Below are 22,522 nucleotides of genomic sequence, written 5' to 3'. Positions count from 1 at the left end.
TGCACTGCCCTCTTCAGAGCTGTAGAAATAACCAGTTTTCAAGAAGCAGGAGTTGAATATTATGTAGTCAACAGGATAGGCTGTTAGTATTGTCGAAGGTCATTATTGAATCCATATGTCCTCTCATAATGACATCTTTGTTCTGGAAACACACTCTTCTCTTGCGTCATCTGCACAGGTCATTAGAGATGCTGAGCATGACTTCTTGGTGTGTACTGAGTCTTGAAGGGGCTATGCTCAAGCTGTGCAGTAGTTGAGGGAGAGGTTTCTTGGCTTTCCTTACAGTACCTCCTGTACCTCAAGCAGCTGACTGCTTCAGGGCAGTGAAGAATCTATGGGGTTTGTTTTTTTTGTTGTGGTGGTTTGGTTTTGGGGTTTTTTGGGTTGTTTGGAGTTGGGTTTTTTCCTAGGTTTTTTGTTTATTTATTTTTGGGGGTTTTTTAGGGTTTTTGTTTGTTTGTTTTGTTGTGTTTTTTTTTAATAGAGGAATCGAGTAGAATTTCTGAAAGGAGTTTTTAGCAGAGCAGGGGAATGGCTATAGCCTGTATCACAGACTTCTGATCTCCTGGGACCAGAGCTCATTCTCCTTCTGTCTTGAGAAGTGCTGTTCCAGTTTTCCCTTCTTTCCTGGTAGTCATTGTTGAAGTGATAATAGACAGGGGAAGGTGTAAGGAGGAGGAGGAACTGATGACCCTTTGATTAATTTATGGAGAACAACCAGATGCTGTTTCCTAAATGTGCAATAATTGGCAGAAACTAAGCAAAAATGGGTAAGACAAAGAACACACATTGTTGCTTGTTAGGTGTATGAGGTGTATCATGGAGGTGCCTTTGAAGCATCATTGCATCTGGTTGTCCTCACAGGCTTCATAATTGAGAGTGTTTGATTTCATGAGCCTTTGGCTATAACCCGTAGTCTCTGATTTTGAAAGCAGGTCCCAAGAACATTGTCTGGTACTTTTTGTTAGCTGAGCTTTGGCATATGTGAGGAATTTCTTCTTGGGATATCTATCCCAATATGCAGTGCTGCTGTGTCTTCAACTTGCATCTGTATCTGAGGAACAACTGAGCGTCATCTCCTGCACAATGTCGCTGATGTCCGTGTAGTAAAGGATTTCTTAGCAAATACCACTGCAGCCTTCCAGACCCTTCTCAAGTATAAATATTCCATTTAGCTTTGACTTACACAGCTTTTCATTTTACATATCTGTATCTGGGAGATTTCCTCCCACCTTACCAAGTGTCTCCTACCAATCATACATCAAATGCATGGGAAGGAGGCTGGTGGGAGTACTGTCATCAGCAGGGCTGTTTGGACTTGTTTGTGCTCTTGGTGCAGGAAAGCACGGGCATCCTGAGCTTTGGCAAATGTGTGTGAGGGCAGGGACTTAGGAGAGGTGGTTTCTGCCCACTCCAACTACTCTATTTATATCTCTCTATCTCACATATTTCCCTGGCACCTATCACCTTGGCATGTTTCTCAGATGACCATGGCTTTTTTTTATCTTCTTCTCTTTTTAATAGTGTTTTCGCCTTCTTTTTAAATTGGTCTTTAATAAAGTTGAGAATTTTTGCACAGGGTTTTATAAACATGTGTTATTAAATTTTAAATCTGTTTTGAAAGTGCCTCTATCCTACTCCCTCCTAGTAAAGTGACCTTTTTAAATGGAGGGAAGTGGGTTTAGATGACAGACATGATAAATGCGGTCATGTTCACTCAATAAAATAAGGCCCAGTGCATTTGAGGATAAATCAGTGAAATGTACAGCCCCACCTGTCTGTCTCCATCATTCATTTCCACTGTCACTTTCACAGTGGCTGATGGATCACAGTTGCTGTAAAATTAGACAGCCTTTAATCTCATTTCATCCTGATTAGCTTCTCCTTACCCTTTCCCTCTAACTCACTGACTGACACGCTAAAAACTCACGCCGGGCTGTGTTTGAGCGTGGCGTACAAACTTCTCTTCAAATACCCTTTTTGTGGGGCAGGCAGGTGTTCCAATGAGTTGAAATAAAAAAATGAGAAGATGGGATTTTCACACTATTAAAGCCAAACAAAAGACAAAGACTGAAATTAATGAAAGCAGCAGCCTGGCCAGACTGTGTGATGGGCCAAATTCTTCCTGTTACACCCTGGCAAGCCCAGTGAGTTTGAGAAGATTGCTTCTTCCAGATACTGAATTTAGCATGCTCATTGCCATGTAATTTTGACTGTTGTCTGTGAAAACTTAGGTCCTAGCTGGGTGTATGTTCACAAGAATCATGGTTTTTAGTGCAAGTTTTTTGTACTCTTAAGGGACATTTGATAGCAGAAAACGAAATATGTTCATTCATGTAGTTTTGATTTCTGTGCATAACACCTGATTCTGAGGGGTCATGGAGGAAGACTGAGAGGTGGTTGATTCCTCAGAGTCCCTTTCCTCTTAGCCGTCCACAGTGTTGCTTAATCCTTCCTGTTTTGTCCAGCTCCCTTCAGCCCCATGGGTAGATTCACGAGACTAAGAACTGAGTTTTCCCCAAAGCTCTGAGAGAAACAAAGGTCACAGGAATGGTCTGCAGTGTTTTATTGCAGTCACCTTTCTTTCTCAAGGCCAAATACTACCCTCTTTTCTAAGGCAAGCTCCTTTTAGCTTTCCTGTGAGTTATGGATGGTAGTTTGGGTCATTTGGGCCCAATCCTGTATTAGTGGGAATGTTGCCATCAATTTCAGTAGGAGCCAGGATTAAGCCGTTAGTTTTCAAGGTTTAATTATCATAATAATTACGGGAGTCTTATTGCATACCTTATATGCAGAGGAACAGCAGAAAAGCTTAAAGCAGAATTTCTTCATCTACTGACCCTGCTTGTGTCAATAGGGTGGATAAATAAACACAAACATATGCAAAAGTGAAAACACAATGTGAAAAATATGCATGTGTGCTGCCTGCAGACAGTTTTTTCTATAAAAGCTGGAGCTCTCCAGGCTGACCAACAGAAGAGGTTGAGGGTGCAACCACCAGTTTGGATGTAATTGGAAACTGTAACAGAGCACTGTATTACTTAAAACTTGAAGCCCTTACAGACTGATCCTGGGGAGTCTCTTCTTGAGAGGAGGGGCCCCAAAAAGTATCTAAGGAAGGCAGCAAATTTCTCATGGGACACTGAATTCCTTATTTACTACAAGCATCCACAAAATTAAGAAAAGTTCTGTGGTTTTGAGAGAGAAGATTTTAAAATAGGAAAATGTCTAAGACTAAAAAGTAAGATAATGATGATATGGTGTCTCAAAAGGTAGCAAAAATGGACTTCATTCTTTCATCCTACTGTAGGAATCTCTAGGTAGTATAAATTTTTTGCAGTGTCTAGTAAAAGATTAGTTCCTAGTTAATATAAATTAAATCAGTAACAAATAACCTTAATTAATGAACTTCCAGTGTACCTGGCTGCCTAATTTAAGAACTGCTTCACTTACATGACTTGTAAGAGCACAGACTATGAAAAAGATATTCGACCTTTACTAGAAACTAAAAACATACCTTATTTATTCATCATAGCCTAGGCAAAAACTTCAGTAAGAAGCTTAAATGAGCCCACTTGATCTTTAAGAAAATGTGTCCTAAATAGCAAAGCTGTGCGTATTTCTTCTTATTATTATTTGCATATGCTATACTGCACAACTGCATTCTGAGAAAAATAAAAGATAATAAAACAAATGAAATGAGAGATATATCACCCAAAATAATCCAAGTGTGAGATAGGCTGCCTCTTTTTTTTTTTTTTTTTTGGCATTGGCAAAAGAGCACAAAGTAAGAGCTGGCCCTGAGTCATATTGATTTCCCACTGCACTGGTTTCCTAAGTGCTCTGTTGATCCGTGTCAAGCAATAAGTTCCCTGCCTGTACATGCACATCACCTCCCCATTTGTCCTCACCTAGATTTAAGGTGCCCATATGATGAGCTGAACAAGGACATCATTTTTCCTACTGGTGTCACTGGGCCAAAACTACTCTATGTGGTATAGTAACTAATGCTGCATAAGTTTACATTTTCCTTATAATATCATTATGGTGGGTATGGCACACTGCAATAATGTGTTTATTATGTACATGTAATCTTTGTTTTTTGCATTTTAACATTTGCAGTGGAAAATGTAAATTTTAAGAAATAGATGTTTGCATCTGTAGCTGGTCCATGGTAACCACGATACCTCCCCCCTAAAAAAGGGGTATTGCAAATCTAATGCCACAGTTTTGATCTTTGTTAACAAAGGGCTTCCTGATTAGATGAATAGAAGATGTGTGATTGTGCTGCTAATGACATTGTACAGGAAATTAAGCGTATACATTTGGAAAAGGCATTAAATCAGCAGGACCTTAATTTAAAAACTTAAAACTGTATGGAAATGCAGCTTGTTCATTGCTGTGTAATAGAAAGCAACTGAACATACCAACTCTTCTTGTGGAAATATTACCAGCAGAACAAAGCCAGGCTGAGATTTTATTTTTAATGTTTTCTAGCATACTAGGATTCCTAGCATCTGCTTATTTTCAGGGAAATATAATGCAACTTCACTCCTTTTTACAAGTTCTTTTTAGATCAGCATGTATGGTACTTGGGCAAGTGAGGGGCCACTGAGGGACCAGAATTCCTGATTTTTTCCTTTATTCTTTGCGGAATTGAATTGCATAAGTTTACTAGTAAATGGCTTTGTCTGCTGCTAAGTCAGTGTTTGTATATGCCTGGGGTGACTCATTCTCATATTATTTCATACAGATGGTGAAGAGGAAATATTTGATAAAATCAGTGTCTTGAGCTGACAAAGAATTCTTGCTTTGCTTGCAGTTATGCCATACAACAGTGCCCATCACTGTGTCGTGGAAGTGGAAAACTTCTTGTTTGTGCTGGGAGGAGAAGACCAGTGGAACCCTAATGGTATGTATTGAATACTAAAAGGCAAAGGGAGCATCTACCTTCCTGTGGCTTCCTGTCTGTCAGGTCAGCTGATGTTGTGATTAGCAAGGGATTTTGGGGACCTTCAGCCTAATTGTTAAACCTAGTAAAGGCTATTCTTTGGTATTGATGTAATAAATATCTGGTACTTTAGCATTAGCATCTCTGTCATTCATCAGCTCCCACATCCCTTGAGAAATGCCACAGGCAGCAGAACATACTATTTCAAGTGCATGCACCAGGCAGCAGCTGTTAAGAATTTTAACCTTCATTTCCAGGCTCCTTCCAGTCATAATATAATAATGCAATTGCAGTAGATGAATGCTTCTTTTCTATTGTCAAACAAGATACTCGCAGCTCAAGTTGTTAATGTGTTAATTATCTAGACTTTGAGATTCTTAAACGGATCCTTTTTTTAGTCTTGTGCAAGAGCTTCTCATATAGATTATCTGCTGCTACCTTCTTTGATTTGATTACTTCATAAATTTACCGCAAAGAGAAATTAAACAATTTAACAGGCTTCTGAGCAAAGCAAAAGGAGAATACCATGCCTTGCAAAATTCACAGAATTGTCAAGACATTGTTAAAAAGCTTGCACACGAAGAAAGAGTTGTAGTTGTAGCAGTCTGTGTAACAGAGATAATTATGACTGAGAAACCATAAAACAGCTTGCAGGTACACATTTTTACTTTAAAACACCAGAGGATCCAGCTGAAATTACATATACTGCATATATTTTATTGTGAATGCCCCATTTCAGCATCTGCACAAAACCAAATTATAGAAAATTGTTACATCTGTTCACTCCCTAAAACCTGAGACAAACAATCCGGGCCACCCTATAAGCATGTTTCTGGTGTAGTTAAGAATATCACTATATGTCTTAGGAGAAGGGCCCCCTAGTTCTATCGTTGCATGTCCTTTATTTGAAGCAAAAGGCAGTGCAGGATCACTAATGACAATTTCTTTTAGGAGTATTGGCCATCCATCCAGTGAGGGCTCCTGTTGTATTTGCTGGTAGGCATATGGATAGGCAGACCTTGTTCCAGACAGTTTATAATTAAATGGCCATGTCACATGAAGGTTAAAAGAAAAGAAGTATAATTGCCCACATTTTAAAGATGTGGAAGCTGACTTGTAAGGTGATGGAGAGATGGTAGAAGGGGTACATATCTTGCATCTGAGATAGGAGTCAAACACAGTTGTTTGTGAGATGAATAGTACCTAAGGCCTGAGATAGCCTAGATGTGGATCAACTCCTGGGCTGAATATGTTGCTGAAGATATCTACCAATTTCCCTGTCCTGTGAATACCAGTGCTGGGATTTTTTCCATAGAGAAGACAGCAATAAAAAAAGATATGAGCATTGCTATACTGATCTCTTTATCAAATGGATCTTACTTGTCACTGAAAGTGGACCTGAAATCATAAACTACAGCCTGTGCTACTGCTGGGTATATTCTTTCTTGAAATCACCTTGCTCTAAATGTGCAGCTACATGGGGGCAGCTCACACATGCCCACTTGAACTTTTGTAAAGGCCTTTGTCTGCTAGCCTCAGAGCACAGGAGGGACTTCAGATGGACTTAACTGGAACCACCTTGCCAAGGTTTTTCAAAGCTTCTGCTTCAAATGAGAATGTTCCAGGTGTTTTTTCCAGTGTAAAGAAGTATCTTAGAGATGGTGGCAATGGAAAGACATTGCTTTAGCTATCAGACTGTCTGGTTCTTGAGAAACAAGGAGAAACCCGCCTCCTTCATGCTCTGCTGACTTGCTGACAACCCAGGAAGTATGGGAGACGTTTTTTCTCATTTTTTTATGTCCTCCAGTAGCTGTGCCTTTCCAGTCACAAGAGGCTCTTGCATGAGTAAACACTGATGAAAGCAAGGTGCACAACCTAGGCATGGATTTCAGACCAACCTTGATAACCTTTAGAGCCCATCACCTTCTAGCATGGCTGCAGAGCAGAGAACAGTATCTGCCTCCTTTTGTCCCATCGTCCTGATTTGCTAATCCTGATTTTTGTTCGCTTGTCCCAAGTTCTCTGTTCTGACAGAACAGGTGCATCCTAACATGTGCAATCTCCTGACTGATAGGCAAAGCAAAAAATAGGTAGAGTTCTCTCAAACTGAAGTCCAGACTTAAACTGCAGTCAAACTAATTACTCCAGGCAGATTAACTAGGTCATCAAGTCCTTTTCCTGCAATTACAGGCATCATATAGTCCCATTTTGTAAATTTTCTAAGCTACATTTGAAAAGCAGTTGGATTTCTAGCCCCCACTTCTCCTGTTGGAAAGCTGTTACAGAATCCAATTGCTCTAAATGACTAGGAGCCTTATTCTGATGTCCAGTAAAATGTATTCTTTGACTGTCTAAATCACCTTGTTCTCATGCCAAGGCTGGAAAAATACTGTGTTTCCCCTCCCGGAGATTTGTTCCTCTAAAGTATTACAGACAGCACTCCTATCCCCTTTCAGCTTTTGTGTTTCTAGCTGCAACAGGCCAAGTTCTTTGTCTCCTGCTATAAGGTAAACTTTCTGTTCTTCCTGTTGCCATAGTAGCTTTTCTCTGTGCCTGTTCTAGTTTGATTTCATCTCCCTTCCTGTGAAGGGCCCAGATTTGTATCCTGCATCCCCACTCTAGGCTTACTAAACCCTTCTTCTGCCCCATGCCTTACAATCTTCTACATACATGGTGTTTGTAACTGAGTATGTGTATGACACGTATGAGGCAGCCAAATTACAGGTTTGTGTGACAACAATGAACAAGCTGCTGTATAGCTAATGAGCACTGAAGTCCCAGTAACTCTGAAAGATGTAGTGAATACAGCAGCATTAAAACCTAGAAAAAAAAATGAAAAATGGAAGTTTAAACTTAGGATCAATATTTATATTATTTTGAATTCCTCTTTTTGAAATACAAATAGATTAGCAAATGTCTTAGACAGTGAAACCTAGAGTCTGTTCAAGCTTGCTGTTACTGTTTTGCTGCTTATTGGATCTATAGCTCTCAATGCTTCCTTCTCTAAATTGTCTGTGTAGACTAAAGGAATCCAGATAAGGACCAAAAGCAAAGCCTCACTTCACTAAGCCCTGTGGCAGAATAACCAGTTGCCCTTACAGTATGGGAATCCTTCCCTATGTCTTGAGATGGTGCTGAGATGGTCATGTCTTTGAGTGGCACTCAGCGTGGTCCTTGTTATTTGAATTTGAAGGGAAGTGCATTACTCATCAGTCTTCTGCTTTACCCTCCTCATATAGAACATGCTTATAACATGGCGAGGAAATCAGTTTACTTCCAGAGCGGTCAGTGTGGCTTCTTTCTCTGTTTTCTTGTAGAACATGATCCTAAATTATTAGGAATACAAATTCTAGCTGTATTGTTATTCCTCTCTACAGTCTTGATGGTCTATTTGCACATGCTGAAGTAGGTGTGGAATAAAGCAGGCAAAGTGAACCAATCCTGCAGAGGTTTGTCTGATGCAAAAATATTCACCTTGTAGAATGCCCAGTGACCATTTATAGAACTGTGACATACACAGTTAGGTTATTCTGCTGGCCTGTGAAGCCTCTAATTCAATTTTTTAGTCACACATACATAAACAAACGTTTTTGTTTTCAAAATGCTCATCTATTGAAGTCTCAGGTGTTACAGGAAATTGCCATGCACTCTCTTGCTTCAGTTTTCTTGCTTTGGTGTCAATCTGCATGTAAAATAAGGTGAAATCTTAATATCGTGAAGACATGAACACAGTTCTTGGGCTTGACATCAGGGAGAAGCTAGTTAGCTGGTGTATGTTGCTCATGCTTCATATTTTAGCTAACACAGTTGGAATAAAACTCTTAAGAGTGTATTCCCCCTTCGATGCACATCTGTAATTCCTTCTAACTTACACTGAAAGTACATGGTAGAATAAACTATCTAGTGCAAACACTGCATACCCCATGCTGATGGCTTATGCAGCTCCTGGTTATTTGCACAATGGGGTTTTGCCATGTTCTACACAGAGGTGATGTAAGGAGAAAGAAGAGTGCATGTTCTCCCTTTAATTTTTTTACCTGACAAAATTCTAGTCATAAAAATACCGTGGGGATGCCCTTTTTGGCCAGTAATTTTGTTTAGTGCTGTGATTTATTGTGGCTGTGAAAATACCTCAGCATGTATAAGTAAATTTAAATACACATTTTCAAGATCTTATTACAAAGACCAAGAATAATCGCTATCTGCTTTTACTGCTAGTGACTGCTAATTCAAGCCTTGCAGTGCCCCATTTGTTGAATTATTACTGTACACATAGTGTAATCATACATTGTTGTAAAAGGGGGAACCCTTCATAAAAGGTGTCAACTTGTGAAGTATATGTAATATATATTACAATCATGATGTTAAATACATGAAACAAACAGCTGAGTGTCAAAATAATCTATCTTTACAGGGAAACACAGTACAAACTTTGTTAGCCGATACGATCCCAGGTTTAACAGCTGGATACAACTTCCACCCATGCAAGAGAGGTAAAAACCTGCTATGTGTTTTTCAATTTCTGTTTTCTCATCCTAGGAGCAGCTGAGGTTTGGCTTAGTTCTGGGAGTAAGGAGGCCTATAGAAGCCTTGAAAACACAGATAAAACTGCAGCATGCAGTTATGTTCCATTTGCCTCCTAATTTTTAAAACTTTCCAAATTCAGAACTCCAGATGCCAAGTCCTGCAGTGGTAACTCATGCAAAATAGCCATGGACTTTATGCAATTACTGGTTACCTGAGTACAGTCTGAAGGATTTTCCTGAAGTCTCCATAGTGTCCTGTCATGTTCCCTGACTGAAGTGTCATGATGAATTTGCAGTAAACAAGCAGTAATTATAGTCAGATTTCTTAGAGGGAACTGAAACCTTCATGTGTTGACTCCATCCTGTTTTACCACACCAGCTATGAAAAGCTCTCCTGAACATGTCTCCACTTGTCAGAGAGGACTCTTAATCCCAGGTGGTCTTTGAGTCAAGTTGCTGTCAGTAAATGCATATTAGAGTAGCTCATGTTTTAACCTTGCTGTGTACCAAAGAGCGAAGGTGGATGTGGACTTGAGCAATGACCCATAAAGATGATGTAAAACTTAACTGTGGATCCCAAGTCCTACCCTGACGGGAAAAAATTCCATAAACCTGAACAGAATTGTGTGTGTTTCATAAGAAGAAGCCTCCAGGCAGAAGATACAAAGTTACAATGTTATTTGAAGAAAATGTTTAGTGTCCTTCCTTCAGTTCAACACCCATCTTCTTATGGATCCCACATAGAAAAGATCTCAAATGCTTTCTTTATTCCATGTCAGTATTACAGTTCTTTTTTTGTTGACTGTCTACACTATTCAGGTGTCTGGCAGTCATAAATATATTGAATTCAGTGCAGCCTTGTGATTCAAGGTATGTCGTGTGAGATGCTTGGAAATATGGCTGTCTTTTCAAATTTCCAGGGGTATAATGTCAGTCTGCAGAATTTTTGAAGGACCTTTCTTTGTTCAAGATTCCATTTGATTGACCTAAGTCCCTGCTTTGGCAGCACCTAGCCTTCTCCCTCACTCCTACCAGCACTGTGGGATAACCTTCACAGCTGTGATTGTTTACTTTAAAAGAGAGGAACACCTTTCCCTCTGGGTCAGCTTCCTAGAGTGAGTCACAGCCAGTTTAGGTGCTAGCATGGGGGAGACAGGAGGTGAGCATCATATTGGGCATCAAGTCATCCTTGCTGAGCTGGGAGACTGACTAGGAGACCAACTGGTGTTTGTGTGAAGCCTGGACCTCTTCTGTGGAGCCTAATCTGAGTCCTAACTAGGCCCTCTGGGTATCTCCAAGCCAGATTCCTGAGGGGTGTTGTCAGCTGGCTGAGCAGTTGGGTTTATTTGGCTGACAAACCACAGAAAGGAGAATTAGGCAGCTGAGGGCTGGAGAAAGGAGGCAGTAGGAATTTTTCCACCTCCACATTGGCCAGTTGTGTTTCCTGGGAAACCATGTGGTAGACGACGGGCCTTGTGCTCTGGTGGAAGCTGCTGCCTTCAGCCAAGAGGCCAAAACTCAGCTGTGCCCCATGCTCCTGCCCGTAATAAACTGTAAGGTATGTAAACACCACAGCGCCTTACAGAGGGACTGAAATACAATGGTCCAGTCATACATAGTTCCTTCTGCAAGGGGCTTCGCTATGACAACATTAATTGTCACCTCTTTTGTTCAGAATACATAGCTCATCGGTTTGCCCGTTGTTTTTCTATAAAGGCTCCTAAGCATTAGGGCTATTGTTGGAAAAATGAGATTTTACACTCACTTTCTAAAATGTGTTTGATGATTTGTTTGCTGAGTCCTAATGACTTCCTCAGAGTTTTTGCAGCTTTCAGAGGTATGGACTGGCCCAGTCTGTAGGAGATCATACAAATAAGAGGGAGCTTTTTATACAGTTTTCTTTGCCAGCTCCTTTAGTGAGATAAAGTTCCCATTAAAGTCACCAGGCTGTTTTCCCCCTGCTAGGAGTACAGGGTCATGCCCTGTCTCTGCTGGTATAATGCAGGCACCATTGACAAGACAGACTGTTAAATGGGTTTTTCTGAGTCATTATGGTCCATCAAGTCAAAACCTATTTAGGAATTTTAGTCTGAGAATAATTGGCTGGATAGATTATAATAGCTCCTTTGAAATGACTGCCAGGTAAATGTGGGACTCGTTCACAGGCAGTATATTCTCAAGTCAAAAATCTGTATGAAATATTTGATAAGTAAACTTTTATCTCACATGCCAAAATCCATATCTGATTGATTTTACTGTGTGAGCTATAAAGAAAAATTTAATCCCGTTATGGATTCAGTGTTGCTGGTGTATTTTCTTTAAAGCCAATTTGGTTTCTTTTCATTTGAAGACCATCTCAAATATAGATGCTTTTGAAAAGTATGTACTATTATCAGGAGTTTGTTGTTTAGAGAACCAGCAAATGACTCATAAGCTTTGGAAATAGACATCTGCAAATCATGCCGTAACAACAGGAAGGTTTTTTGGAGAACAGTTCAGCTAGACTGTGATGGCTGCTGAAGGAGCAGTCTTTGTAGCAGTTGTATCTGAGCTTGTGGGTGTAAGCCCCAGGTGGACACCTCAGAACTGTTGCACCTTGCCAGCTCAACACAGAGCTTTTCAAGGTCTGTGGAGCAAAACATTATTTAAAACAATTTTTTTTTCTTATATTCTGAGTTAACAATTTTTGTTTGAAGACCAGCCAAAAGCATTGAAGAAGCACAAGTGGAAGTGGGAAGTAAGCAGGCACTCCCTGAGGCTGAGTGAGCTGAGAAAAGGAACAGAAAAAGGGATTTAAAAAAATCACATTTTATTTTTTTCTTTGACTTTAATAATAGTAATGTCAACCCCTATTAAGATTATTTATTTTTAAAAAGCAATACATGCTCTATAAGTGACTCTGAAATCAGGTCCAGAAATGACAATCAGTAACAGCATTGGTAACTTTGAACCTCAGACTGGTAGTTCTATTTGGTGTTTCAGGACAAAAATTCATCATGCATGAAAATCATGAGGAAAATCTTCCCTTTTATATGTGCGTACATGAAAGAAGAAGTTAGTTGGGTTGATGGTTGGGTGAAGTGTGTGAAGGAGAAGCATCTAGGAGATCAGTGAACATCGAGTACTTTCAAGTCCTGAAGAAAATCACAAAATAATTGTCTTATTGTCCATATTCAGATCCTGAGGTACATTCTAGTTATCTGATTAGAATCTGATAGTGTCTTCTCAGTATTGAGAGGAAAGTTGTCATGCAAAGATTTTTGTGTTATAGTTTAATCTGAATCATATTTTACAGCAGTTTAAAAGTCATCACTTGACAGCATGCCCTTACACACTGCATCACTGAAAACTCAAAAAACCCAAAAAGCTTAAAATATTTGTGACAGAAGGTACTAAGTGAATGTTGACATCCAAGCAGAGGAGTCAAGTATGCTGATGCTTTCATTTTTGCTCCTTATAGTGACACTGTGTGGATGAAACCAGGAGTACACATACAGAATATTATCAGTGAAATCCTAGTTAAGAGAATAATACATGCAAGTTGTGTTTACCTCTGTTAATTAAACCTGAGATTTAGGAAAAAAAAAAAAAAAAGCAAAACATGCCAAGAGCAGTTTGCTAATGGGTTCACCAGAGAAGGTGCACAAGGACAGATGAGTGGATGTGGGAGCACTGAGAGAAGGCACCCTCTGGTTTTGTGCCTGATGGTTGCTGGACACAGAAAGGTTGAAAAATGTGTACCTGCCCATGTCTAATAGGAGGTGACCTCTGCAGCTTTTCCTACTTTTGGGGAAACTGTAGGCTGTGTTGCCTCAGGCCCATCACATATTCTAGAAAGCTTATATACACACTTGATTGCCTGTAACACCTATAGCCTCTGTCAAATTAGAATGAAATCAGTCAGCAGGGTTTCTTTTAGGAGACAACAGTAGGCAGACATGGGCACATGTACAGTGTAATCAAATTAGCTTTGTTTCCATAGAATATCAGGCTAAAAACATAGATGCACAATTTGCTGCCCGACCATGCGGAGCAAAATATGCCATCAGCTTCTATCTGCCCACTGACAGATAAATTAAATGGTCTTTTTTAATTCATCACTTGATTTGGAGACACTTGCCAGTATTCCTGTTCTCTTATTTCCACGTTTTTCTTTCAGAAGTCTTCCCTATGGTGGAGTTCCGAGCCCCACTCAGAAAGGGGTTCTGTCCCACACCATCCAAATTGCCCATGTGCAGGCAGGGTGAAAACAAAGAAGTGAGCAGGAGGTGTTCAGTGACCCTGACTGGTGAGGAGCTCTGTCAGGTGTGCACCAAATCCAAAAAGTAAGGTCAGAAATCGGCAGTGATGCATCAAATCTGCTCCCTGAATGCCCAGACAGCTCTGCTGTTTCCATGGCTGAATCTCTTGGTGTCTGCCTGACTTCTCTTCCAACTTATAAACCACCAGCCAGTCTCAGACACTTTTAACTAAGAGGGAGGTTTTTCCAAAATGTTAAAGGATGCTACAGATTTTGTGAGAATAAGTAGCTGTGCAAAAGAGCAAGATCTTATTCCTGTCTTCACTGAAGGAAATGCTCCTGAACATGCCTGGCTAGATGTCAGGTTAGGGACAGGGCACCGCAGACTTTGCTAGCTGATCTGGTCATGGGATGACTCTGGGAAGCCGGGGAAGGAGTTGGACATACTGAAGCTGTTCATTGAGGATGCCGTACTCTGTACCACTGCTCATCCAAACGCTTTGCAGTGCTCCGCAGGTTTGAGTCCTTGATGGTGCAGGTGACCATCAAGGCCCCAAGATTTAGTGCATGATTCAGGAGTGAAATAAGCAGCTGCTCCCAAATTCAAATTAAGGCATCTGGGCATGAACCAGAGTGCATTGAATCAGCTACAGAGCATGGTTTGGCAAGATACAGCCACACTCCAGAGTGCCTGCTTTGCAGGAGCTGTCAGAAGTACACTTTGCTGTGCCTGGCCTGCCTGCATATTTCTGGGCTCCCATGTCATTCAATATTTTGTACAGCTCTTCATCCTAGCCCAGCTCTGCTCTTTTGCAGTTTTCTTTCTCATGTTATTGCAGCTTGAAATTAAAGGTCTGTACTCTAGCAAACCTTCCTGCTGCTGAATGATCCTGGGAGCTTTCCCTGAGAGTGGATTACACCAACCAAGGTCTCTCAAAATCATCTACAGCTCAATTTTTACTTTGGGAACAAACACCATTAATTTTGGAGGCACAAGGAAGACAAACTAATAAATGCCCCACAGTCCTGGCCAGAAATCTTAATTCTTTTCCTACACACCTGAGTTGCATGTAAAAGCAGACAGGTGGCTAAAACTTTTCTCAGGGTTAGTTGGATGGAGACAGACCTCATTTGAGTTAAAAGGTGGAAATGCAGTGTTGTGGCTAGCATAAGGGAAGTTGTTCTATTTGCAGTACTGCAGAAGGAAGAAAAAAATGATAATTGAAGAAAAATTTTGATGATGTGGTTCTCTTAGTAAATTGGGAACAATGACCCTTGAAGGACCATAAAGAAAGTGAATGTCAAGATAATTTATTATTGTTACATTATCTACCTCATTTTTCACTTTGTCTTACTGAGTTGTTATATCCCTTACAAGGTAATGCCCCATACATTAATGAGCACCTTTTTATCTTTCACGGGTGTGAAAAAGCAACAAACAGCTTTGAAAAGGGGCATTTTCTGGCAGTTTTATGTGCGCCTAATTGTTTTGACACAAAAAATGAAGTATTTTTTCACGTGTAGTATTGTGTATTTGATTAGCAAAGCAGACACAGTTTCTAGGATAGCTGTAAGCATGTGAAGCTCCCTGACGCTTCTCTCTGGTGTAGCATGTGAAGGAGCAACTCTTCATTCACGGAGTCAGCTGGAGAGGGGAAAGAAATGTTTGACATGGCTAATGGGTTTGTTGTTGGCTTGTTTTGTTCCGTTCTGCCCTGTCCTCCAGGAGAGCCAGTTTCTATGCCTGCCGCCTTGACAAGAACTTGTATGTCATCGGTGGAAGAAATGAAACTGGCTACTTGTCCAGCGTTGAGTGCTACAACTTGGAGACAAACGAGTGGCGTTACGTGTCTTCGTTACCACAACCCCTGGCAGCCCATGCAGGAGCCGTTCACAATGGCAAGATATATATTTCAGGCCAGTGTCTTGAATAATTCCTGCTGTATGGCAAGAACACCAACCCAAAACCACCATAAAAAAAAGCACGAACCACAGAACCCCAAAACCAGAGAGTTAAATTCCAGCTGTAGCACAATGTCTTTATTTGTATTAATTAACTGATGTGTATTTACTTTGCAGGAGGTGTCCACAATGGAGAATATGTCCCCTGGCTGTACTGCTATGACCCTGTGATGGACGTCTGGGCCCGAAAACAGGACATGAACACAAAACGAGCAATCCACACTCTGGCTGTAATGAATGACCGACTGTATGCAATTGGAGGAAACCATTTGAAAGGTCACATTTTTAATAGCAAAAAAATATCTCAGTGTCCCACATCTCTGATAAAGAATATTTTTGTTAGACAGTCACTGTTAAATACATTAAAAGCCAAGTAACACAATTTAACAGGACACTTGAGCCAGCAATTTTAAAAACATTTTATGCAAATTATTTTAAAATTATAACAGTACATTAAATATATGAGTAATGAATGCTTTAGATAATACAAATGGGAGCTTCCATTACTCAAAGGCATGGACAATTTGTCATTACCAAGAATTCAATGAAACAAACAGATTATTCTTTGACCCGAAAGTCCCAGCAATATTTTCCTCTGTAAATCATTTTCCAAAATGTGCAGTTAAAGAGAGCTTTATTCAGAGCAACACACAAAAACAAGCTCCTGATTTAATGAAGAGAAAAAAAGAAGCAAACTTCCAGCCATCAAATATTAGGACTAGGCTCTTTAAATCCCTTTTTAGTATTAAATGTAGCTCGTTTATTATAATTCTTTTTAGAGATCTCTTGTTTTTACCTTTTGAAAAGCTCTCATATTAAAATAAGTATTGCTTAGGCATCTGGTATTTTTATCTTAATACCTGTATGTCATTGCTCTTAAAGATGTTTCTTAATCCAGCCACTTAGACAAAAAGCACACCTCCCATTTCTTTATCCCATGATAATATTTGATAGTTTATATTCACTTTTTTTCTTCTTTCTCCCTTAATTTTTAAAACCAAAACATTAGAAGACTCTCAAAACAAAAGAGAAAATCATAATGTAGAACAAAAGGTAAAAAAATATGTAAACTGCCAGTAAGATCAGGTCATGTCTGACTCCAGCCCCCCGGGTCCCCATGACACTGTAAAGCCACACGCTGCTTTTGGAGATCTGAGTGTCTGTGGAGCATGCAAGGGACAAAGTCCCAGATGTAAATTTTCCCTGATGAATAGTACTGGTGCATAAAACCCTGCAGACAGGTTCAATGCTGCTGTGCCTCCACTCCCCACCCCCAGCTGGGATGGCTGCTTATGGACTGGACCTTATAAGGTGAAGAGGACAAAAGCTTCTTGCCAATGAACACCTAAAAATTTTGTAGGTTTCACTGTTGGCTTTTCCTCCTACAAAAGTAAAACCTTTCACAGCTCTCCTCAAGCTGAAGCACGTGCTTTGGTTTGCAGAGGCTTAAATTGCTATTTATTTTTTTTTCCACGCAGTTTCATCTACATCTAATAAGCTTTGCATTTTTGCCTCTACAGCTGTTGTCCTGGGTGCCTTTGTTATGCTTGAACTGCTCACTGTTGTGAGAGGTATTAAACATCCAGGCTTCTGAAAAGATGTGGCTCTCTGGTAAAAGGACTTTTTGGGAAAAAAATGGTTTCTCCTATATAGTGAAACAAAAAGAAGAACTGCAAGGACAGGGAGGAGGAAGTGTGGATGAAATGTTACAAATTCTCCACTGGCAGGGAATAGTAGGGCTCCCATGGCAAAGCCCTCCTTTGTGAAGCTGAATTGTGTAGTAGTCATAGCTGTGAATTTACCACATCACAGGTAGTCATGTACATACTGCAGTTTGCTACAGAGCTTTTGACAGCTTCTGGGTGCACAGCAGTGGCCTTTTTATGGCCCCTTGAAAACCTTAAAGCAGCAAATAATTATTTCATATTATTGTGAATTATTTCATATTAGTTCATACTCATTCCAGACATAAATAATAGTTGAGCAAGCAGCTCCCTTGTGAAGTGCCGATATCACCAAATACCCTTTTTACAGAAAATCTTACTTCTCTTTCCTGTCATACCTTGAAGAGAAGACAAAGGGTTAAGAAAAGCACTTCAGCATATTAAGAAAGCCATACTTTTACCACAGTGCTCTGACAAAAAAGGTAGTTTGAAATAGGGAATTTACTAAATATTAGAGTAGGAGCTTGGACTCCTGTGTTCAGTGTCTGTGTTCAGCTCACTTAATTCATATTAACTGATACAGCTTGAGAATCTTGAGCTGAGACCCCTCGGCCCTTTGGTGATCAAACAGCAGCACTCACTTGGAGCATTGTTTGGCCTACCAGGGAAAGATGGGACCACCATTTTTGTGGTTATGTTTTTTTGTTGCCAGAAAGACTTTACCCCAGCTGTGTGCTTTAGGGTACACCTTAAATCAGCTGGGGAATTGAAACTGGTCCTGCACATCATGTCCAACAGGCTAAGCACTTTGTCCCTCTAGAACCAAGTGGCATCAGTTGTCTAAGCTCTCCCTTGTTAGACATTGATTTCTGAGAAAAATTCAATCTTTCCAATTTTGAATAGATTGGATCTGCTGAATTTTGTGAAAGACTGCCAGGACAGTCTTTTCCTACATGTTCAAACTTGTGTTAACACTGATAGACAAGGAAGAATTTTGTTTGAATCTGCTTGTGTCACTGATAAATTATTGAGCGTTTCCTGACGTGGTCAGGTTTTATATGGACTCATGATTTGTAGAAGACTGTAGAAGTAGTGGTAAAAACTAACAGGTTTATTTGAACTGAAATAATGAAACATTAATATTACAGAAGTTGGCTTAAATGTATATGAAAATATTTTCTAGTAAAATATTTAACATTTATAATTGTAATAATATAATTGTAACTGTAATGTAATAAATTTAACAGTAAAATAAGTACTAAAACAGTATGTCATAACACGTGTTCTCTTAATGCCCTCATCCAGGTTTCTCCCATCTCGACGTAATGCTTGTGGAATGCTACGATCCAAAAGGTGACCAGTGGAATATCCTCCAGACTCCTATTCTGGAGGGTCGCAGTGGCCCTGGCTGCGCAGTCCTTGATGACAGTATTTACCTCGTAGGAGGCTACAGCTGGAGTATGGTGTGTACCTGCTTCCTACAATCACCCCTCTGTTCCTTCTGAGTTCTTGTGGCCAGTCCGTATAGTATGCAGATGGGATGGAGAGGAGAGGGGAATTAGCTACAGGGGCAGGTTTGGTTGGTTTTCAGCTTGTGGAGAACATGGAGTGTTTTTTAACCTTTGTGCTTCTCTATTTAGATGAGTTATTATTACACTTTATTCAGCGATATGGAGTAATTTATAAATCAGAAGGAATTTTGAAAAAGTTATTGATGGGACTATGTGCTTACAGCTCTGCTTATGAGGTGCTTGTAAAGGAGATTGATTTTCAGCGTCTGGGTGCTGAAAAAACCATAACCTCTTGACGAGCTTCTAAGTTAGAGCGACCCCGAGTCACTTTCAAATATCTTTAGAGCTGATGTGTGACTTGGATTTTACCAAAGCCACATTTAATGTGACATTTTGTTCTGCTACAGGGAGCTTACAAATCTTCTACTATTTGCTACAGTCCTGAGAAAGGGACTTGGACAGAACTGGAAGGTGATGTTGCGGAGCCCCTTGCAGGACCTGCATGTTCGACTGTGGTATTGCCGGCCTGTGTTCCGTACAACAAGTGATGGGCCAGGAGCACTGACACGAACACTGAGTGCATTTGGGAAAATAATGACGGGTGACGTAAATATTTTATTAGAACAGAATTCCTGTTAAAACAAAGCTACCATAATTGACCCCTCATTCCATGTTTATGCTTTAGGAGCAAACTAAAAGAAAAGAAAAACCAAGCGTTGTCCCATCTCAGATAGGTGCCGGTGTCTTATGAAGCAAGAAGCTAAAACACACCGAACATTACATGCTGACAGACTGCCTTTTCAGACTGATTTAAACTTTTCCTGCTGCAGAGACACTCCTCACATCAAATTTAACTTTAAAAAATAAATGATGGCTAACTCTTCAAATAGAGCCTGAAGAGACACGATCAGTATTGTGCATTGTATCTACCTGCATGTGATCTGTGTTGAAGTCATGAGGATGTTGTTTTCATGAATGTTTCAGAATTCAGATAGTGAAAAGCTCACACTGCATTGCAGAATTGTCTCCTCCTCTGTAATCCTAACCTACAACTACTTCATATGCTCTGCAAGCAACACAGCACCAGAAGATTATAAAAGGTAAAGAAATATCATTCAGTTTTTGCACAGCTTGGCAACTAATACACTCTGCCTTCAAAGTCCCCATGTGCAAGTGCAGCAGAAAGCAGACTACAATGAAAGCTATGCTTTACAGAGCACTTCTTGCAATAGCAGCTTAGGGATTAGGATCAAATTCTTCTAATCACACTTGTGTAAAGTCAGAGTCATTTCACTGAAATCACATGGAATGACTGGTTCTACATTAGTATAACAGAATTTGGATCCTCCAGCTTAAAATCTGGTTTTGTAAAGTAAGTTATTTCTATGACCACTTAACAAAGCACCAGACACCTTACTTCCTTTCCACTAACCTGTTAGATATCAGCATCTGTGTGAGTTCTTTCCAAAGACAAGAAGACTGCATCTAATCATAAATTTATTGCTTTGGACTCTGAAATGCTTATGTACATTTTTGGAGAGACGCTGGTAAGTAGTTAAAGTAGTCCTGTGTGGTTGATCCTAAGATGCACTCTGAGAGAGTTTTACTGTTGATCCAAAGTAATATAAGGCTAGACTTTCCACTGCCTTATAGCCTGTGTAATTATTTACACATTGCAAAGTGAGTTCAGAATGCTCCCACACGGTACTGGTAGCATTTAGGACTTGCTTCATGAAGTCATAGTTGCTTGCACAAATCAGACTGTCTATGTGTTAAGCTTATGTCTTTCTGTCCTGGCTTTGCACAAGCAGGGACAAAATCTGAGCCAGATTCTTCACCACCTTGCAGTTAACAGACATAATCATCTGCACCTCATTACAGTATGGGCATAATTCTTCAACTGTGGTTTACTAGTGCTGCATCCATTACTCTCAGGACCATCCTCTTTACTGGTGTAAACTGACATTGCTCCATTGAAGCCAATGGATGTACTTTAAGTCAGCTAAATATCTGGCCTTTAATTTGCCTAGTTGTAGCTGGCTGCACTGTGTAAAAGGCAACGGACACTCCGATCCTGCATTTTCAGCCCTGCACATATCTTTCATGACAGGACTTAATGCTAGTGCATTAAGCAAGGAGCAGGCAGCTACTGGAGGTTGGTTTCTGCTGCAGAGGCAATAGATGGAAGAAAGACTTCATTATTTGCTTTGCAAAATAGAAAAAGGGTGAATGTACACAGAAATTACACTATATATTGATGCTTGAGAGCAATATAAATAACAACGAGCAAATATCATGGGACTGTTTCTCTCTGGCATCAGTCTAGTTTTATTGAAACTCCCTTGCTTGCAGCAGAATTACACAACTTGCAAAATTGGAGTAATGCAGTAAAGACTGGTACCACACAAATGCAATAATCCAATTGATGAAGTAGCTGCACAGCTGTAAAAAAAAAATTAAACAAAATAATTATCTGAAGATGCTAATATTTGAATGAGCCCTTGGGGAGTTTTCCAGTGAGCATCACTAAGGAATTCATAAAGGTGGAGTGTATATCCTGAAATCTCAATCCATTTTCCTACATAGTGCAATCTTAGTTGGTTTTGTATTTATTTATATTGTTCAGATCCAAGGGATCCCTTGTAAAATATATTTGGTGCAATCATGACCTTTTTTCCTTTCCTGTTGAAAGTATATAAATATAAATATATATAAAAAAGGAAACTGTTAAGATACTAAATGAGGAAACCTTGTATGACATTTAAAAGGTCTGCCACTGAACACTGACGATCACCTGTCTACTAAAATATACCATTTTTAAAGGATACTTCTTGTCCTTTTAAATGGTTCCTTTTTTTTTACCAAAATAATTTAAAGATTTATGAGGACTGTATCTAAATCTTCCTATCTATCAAGAAGGCATGACCAAGTAAAAAATGCTAACTAAATAAGTCACACAAAAAATGTAAATTTTGTACAGTACTAGACTGTGTAAATGAAGCTTGCTTGTAGGGGGGAAACTTTAAAAAAAACTTTATGTACTAATTCAACTGTCTGCCATATTCCTACTTATAAAGTGTATGTATAAATAATATCTACATTAAATTCTTTGGAACTTTTTTTTATCATGTAGATGTGTGAACTTGCTTTATTTTCTGCTGTTACATAATGGCCTCATTGTTTTCCAAGTGTCATTACTCAGTGCTTGTCAGTGCAGTGGCTGCGGTAAAACAGAGGTCTGTAGAGAGTCTTTCTTCCCCTGAGCACAGTGCCTGGCCTGGGAAAGTGGCACCTTTTTCCAGCAGGGAAAGCTCAACCCCTGTGCTTGCTCTCACTGGAGAAGCCGCTGCATGCCTCTGAAATGTCTCTGCCTTGCACTGCTCCCTGTGTTTCCCTGTCCCACAGTAAGTGAAAAGGACCCTTCTTCTTAAGCCCAGTCTTGGTTTGGGGAATTTAGTGCTTGTTGTGGCAAATTCATACCTCTTCAAAATGTTCCTTCCGTGACAAAACCCTTCTAACTATTTCAGTATTTCAGTTCTTGGAGGGGTAGTGCCTGCATGGGCGTGCTGTAGGGGAGTAGACACAAGAGGTATTGCCAGGCTGAGACAAGGTAAAAGCAGGAGGTTCTAGCAGGAAGCAGAAGCATCAGCAATGCCAGTTACTATTCA

At 39.9% G+C, this 22,522-nt stretch overlaps 1 protein-coding gene across 4 annotated transcripts in view; it reads left to right on the top strand.

Moving 5' to 3' along the window:
- Window positions 1-21,983, top strand: part of KLHL14 (kelch like family member 14) — a 60,928-nt gene extending 38,945 nt beyond the window's left edge. For 3 of the 4 annotated variants that reach the window (XM_058833218.1, XM_058833216.1, XM_058833217.1), the window contains exons 4-9: window positions 4,823-4,912; window positions 9,366-9,444; window positions 15,444-15,634; window positions 15,797-15,955; window positions 18,649-18,806; window positions 19,262-21,983. In XM_058833218.1, the coding sequence (XP_058689201.1) occupies window positions 4,823-4,912; window positions 9,366-9,444; window positions 15,444-15,634; window positions 15,797-15,955; window positions 18,649-18,806; window positions 19,262-19,402 (818 nt within the window). In that variant the 3' untranslated portion in view covers window positions 19,403-21,983. Of the gene's footprint in view, window positions 1-4,822; window positions 4,913-9,365; window positions 9,445-15,443; window positions 15,635-15,796; window positions 15,956-17,199; window positions 17,297-18,648; window positions 18,807-19,261 lie in introns of those variants that run through there. The other variant, XM_058833219.1, reaches the window with a different exon arrangement.
- Window positions 21,984-22,522: the final 539 nt, after the last annotated feature.

The sequence above is a fragment of the Poecile atricapillus genome, chromosome 2, assembly GCF_030490865.1.
Source record: "Poecile atricapillus isolate bPoeAtr1 chromosome 2, bPoeAtr1.hap1, whole genome shotgun sequence".
NCBI classification, from domain to species: Eukaryota; Metazoa; Chordata; class Aves; order Passeriformes; family Paridae; genus Poecile; species Poecile atricapillus.
This window is presented reverse-complemented; position numbering and strand designations above follow the sequence as displayed.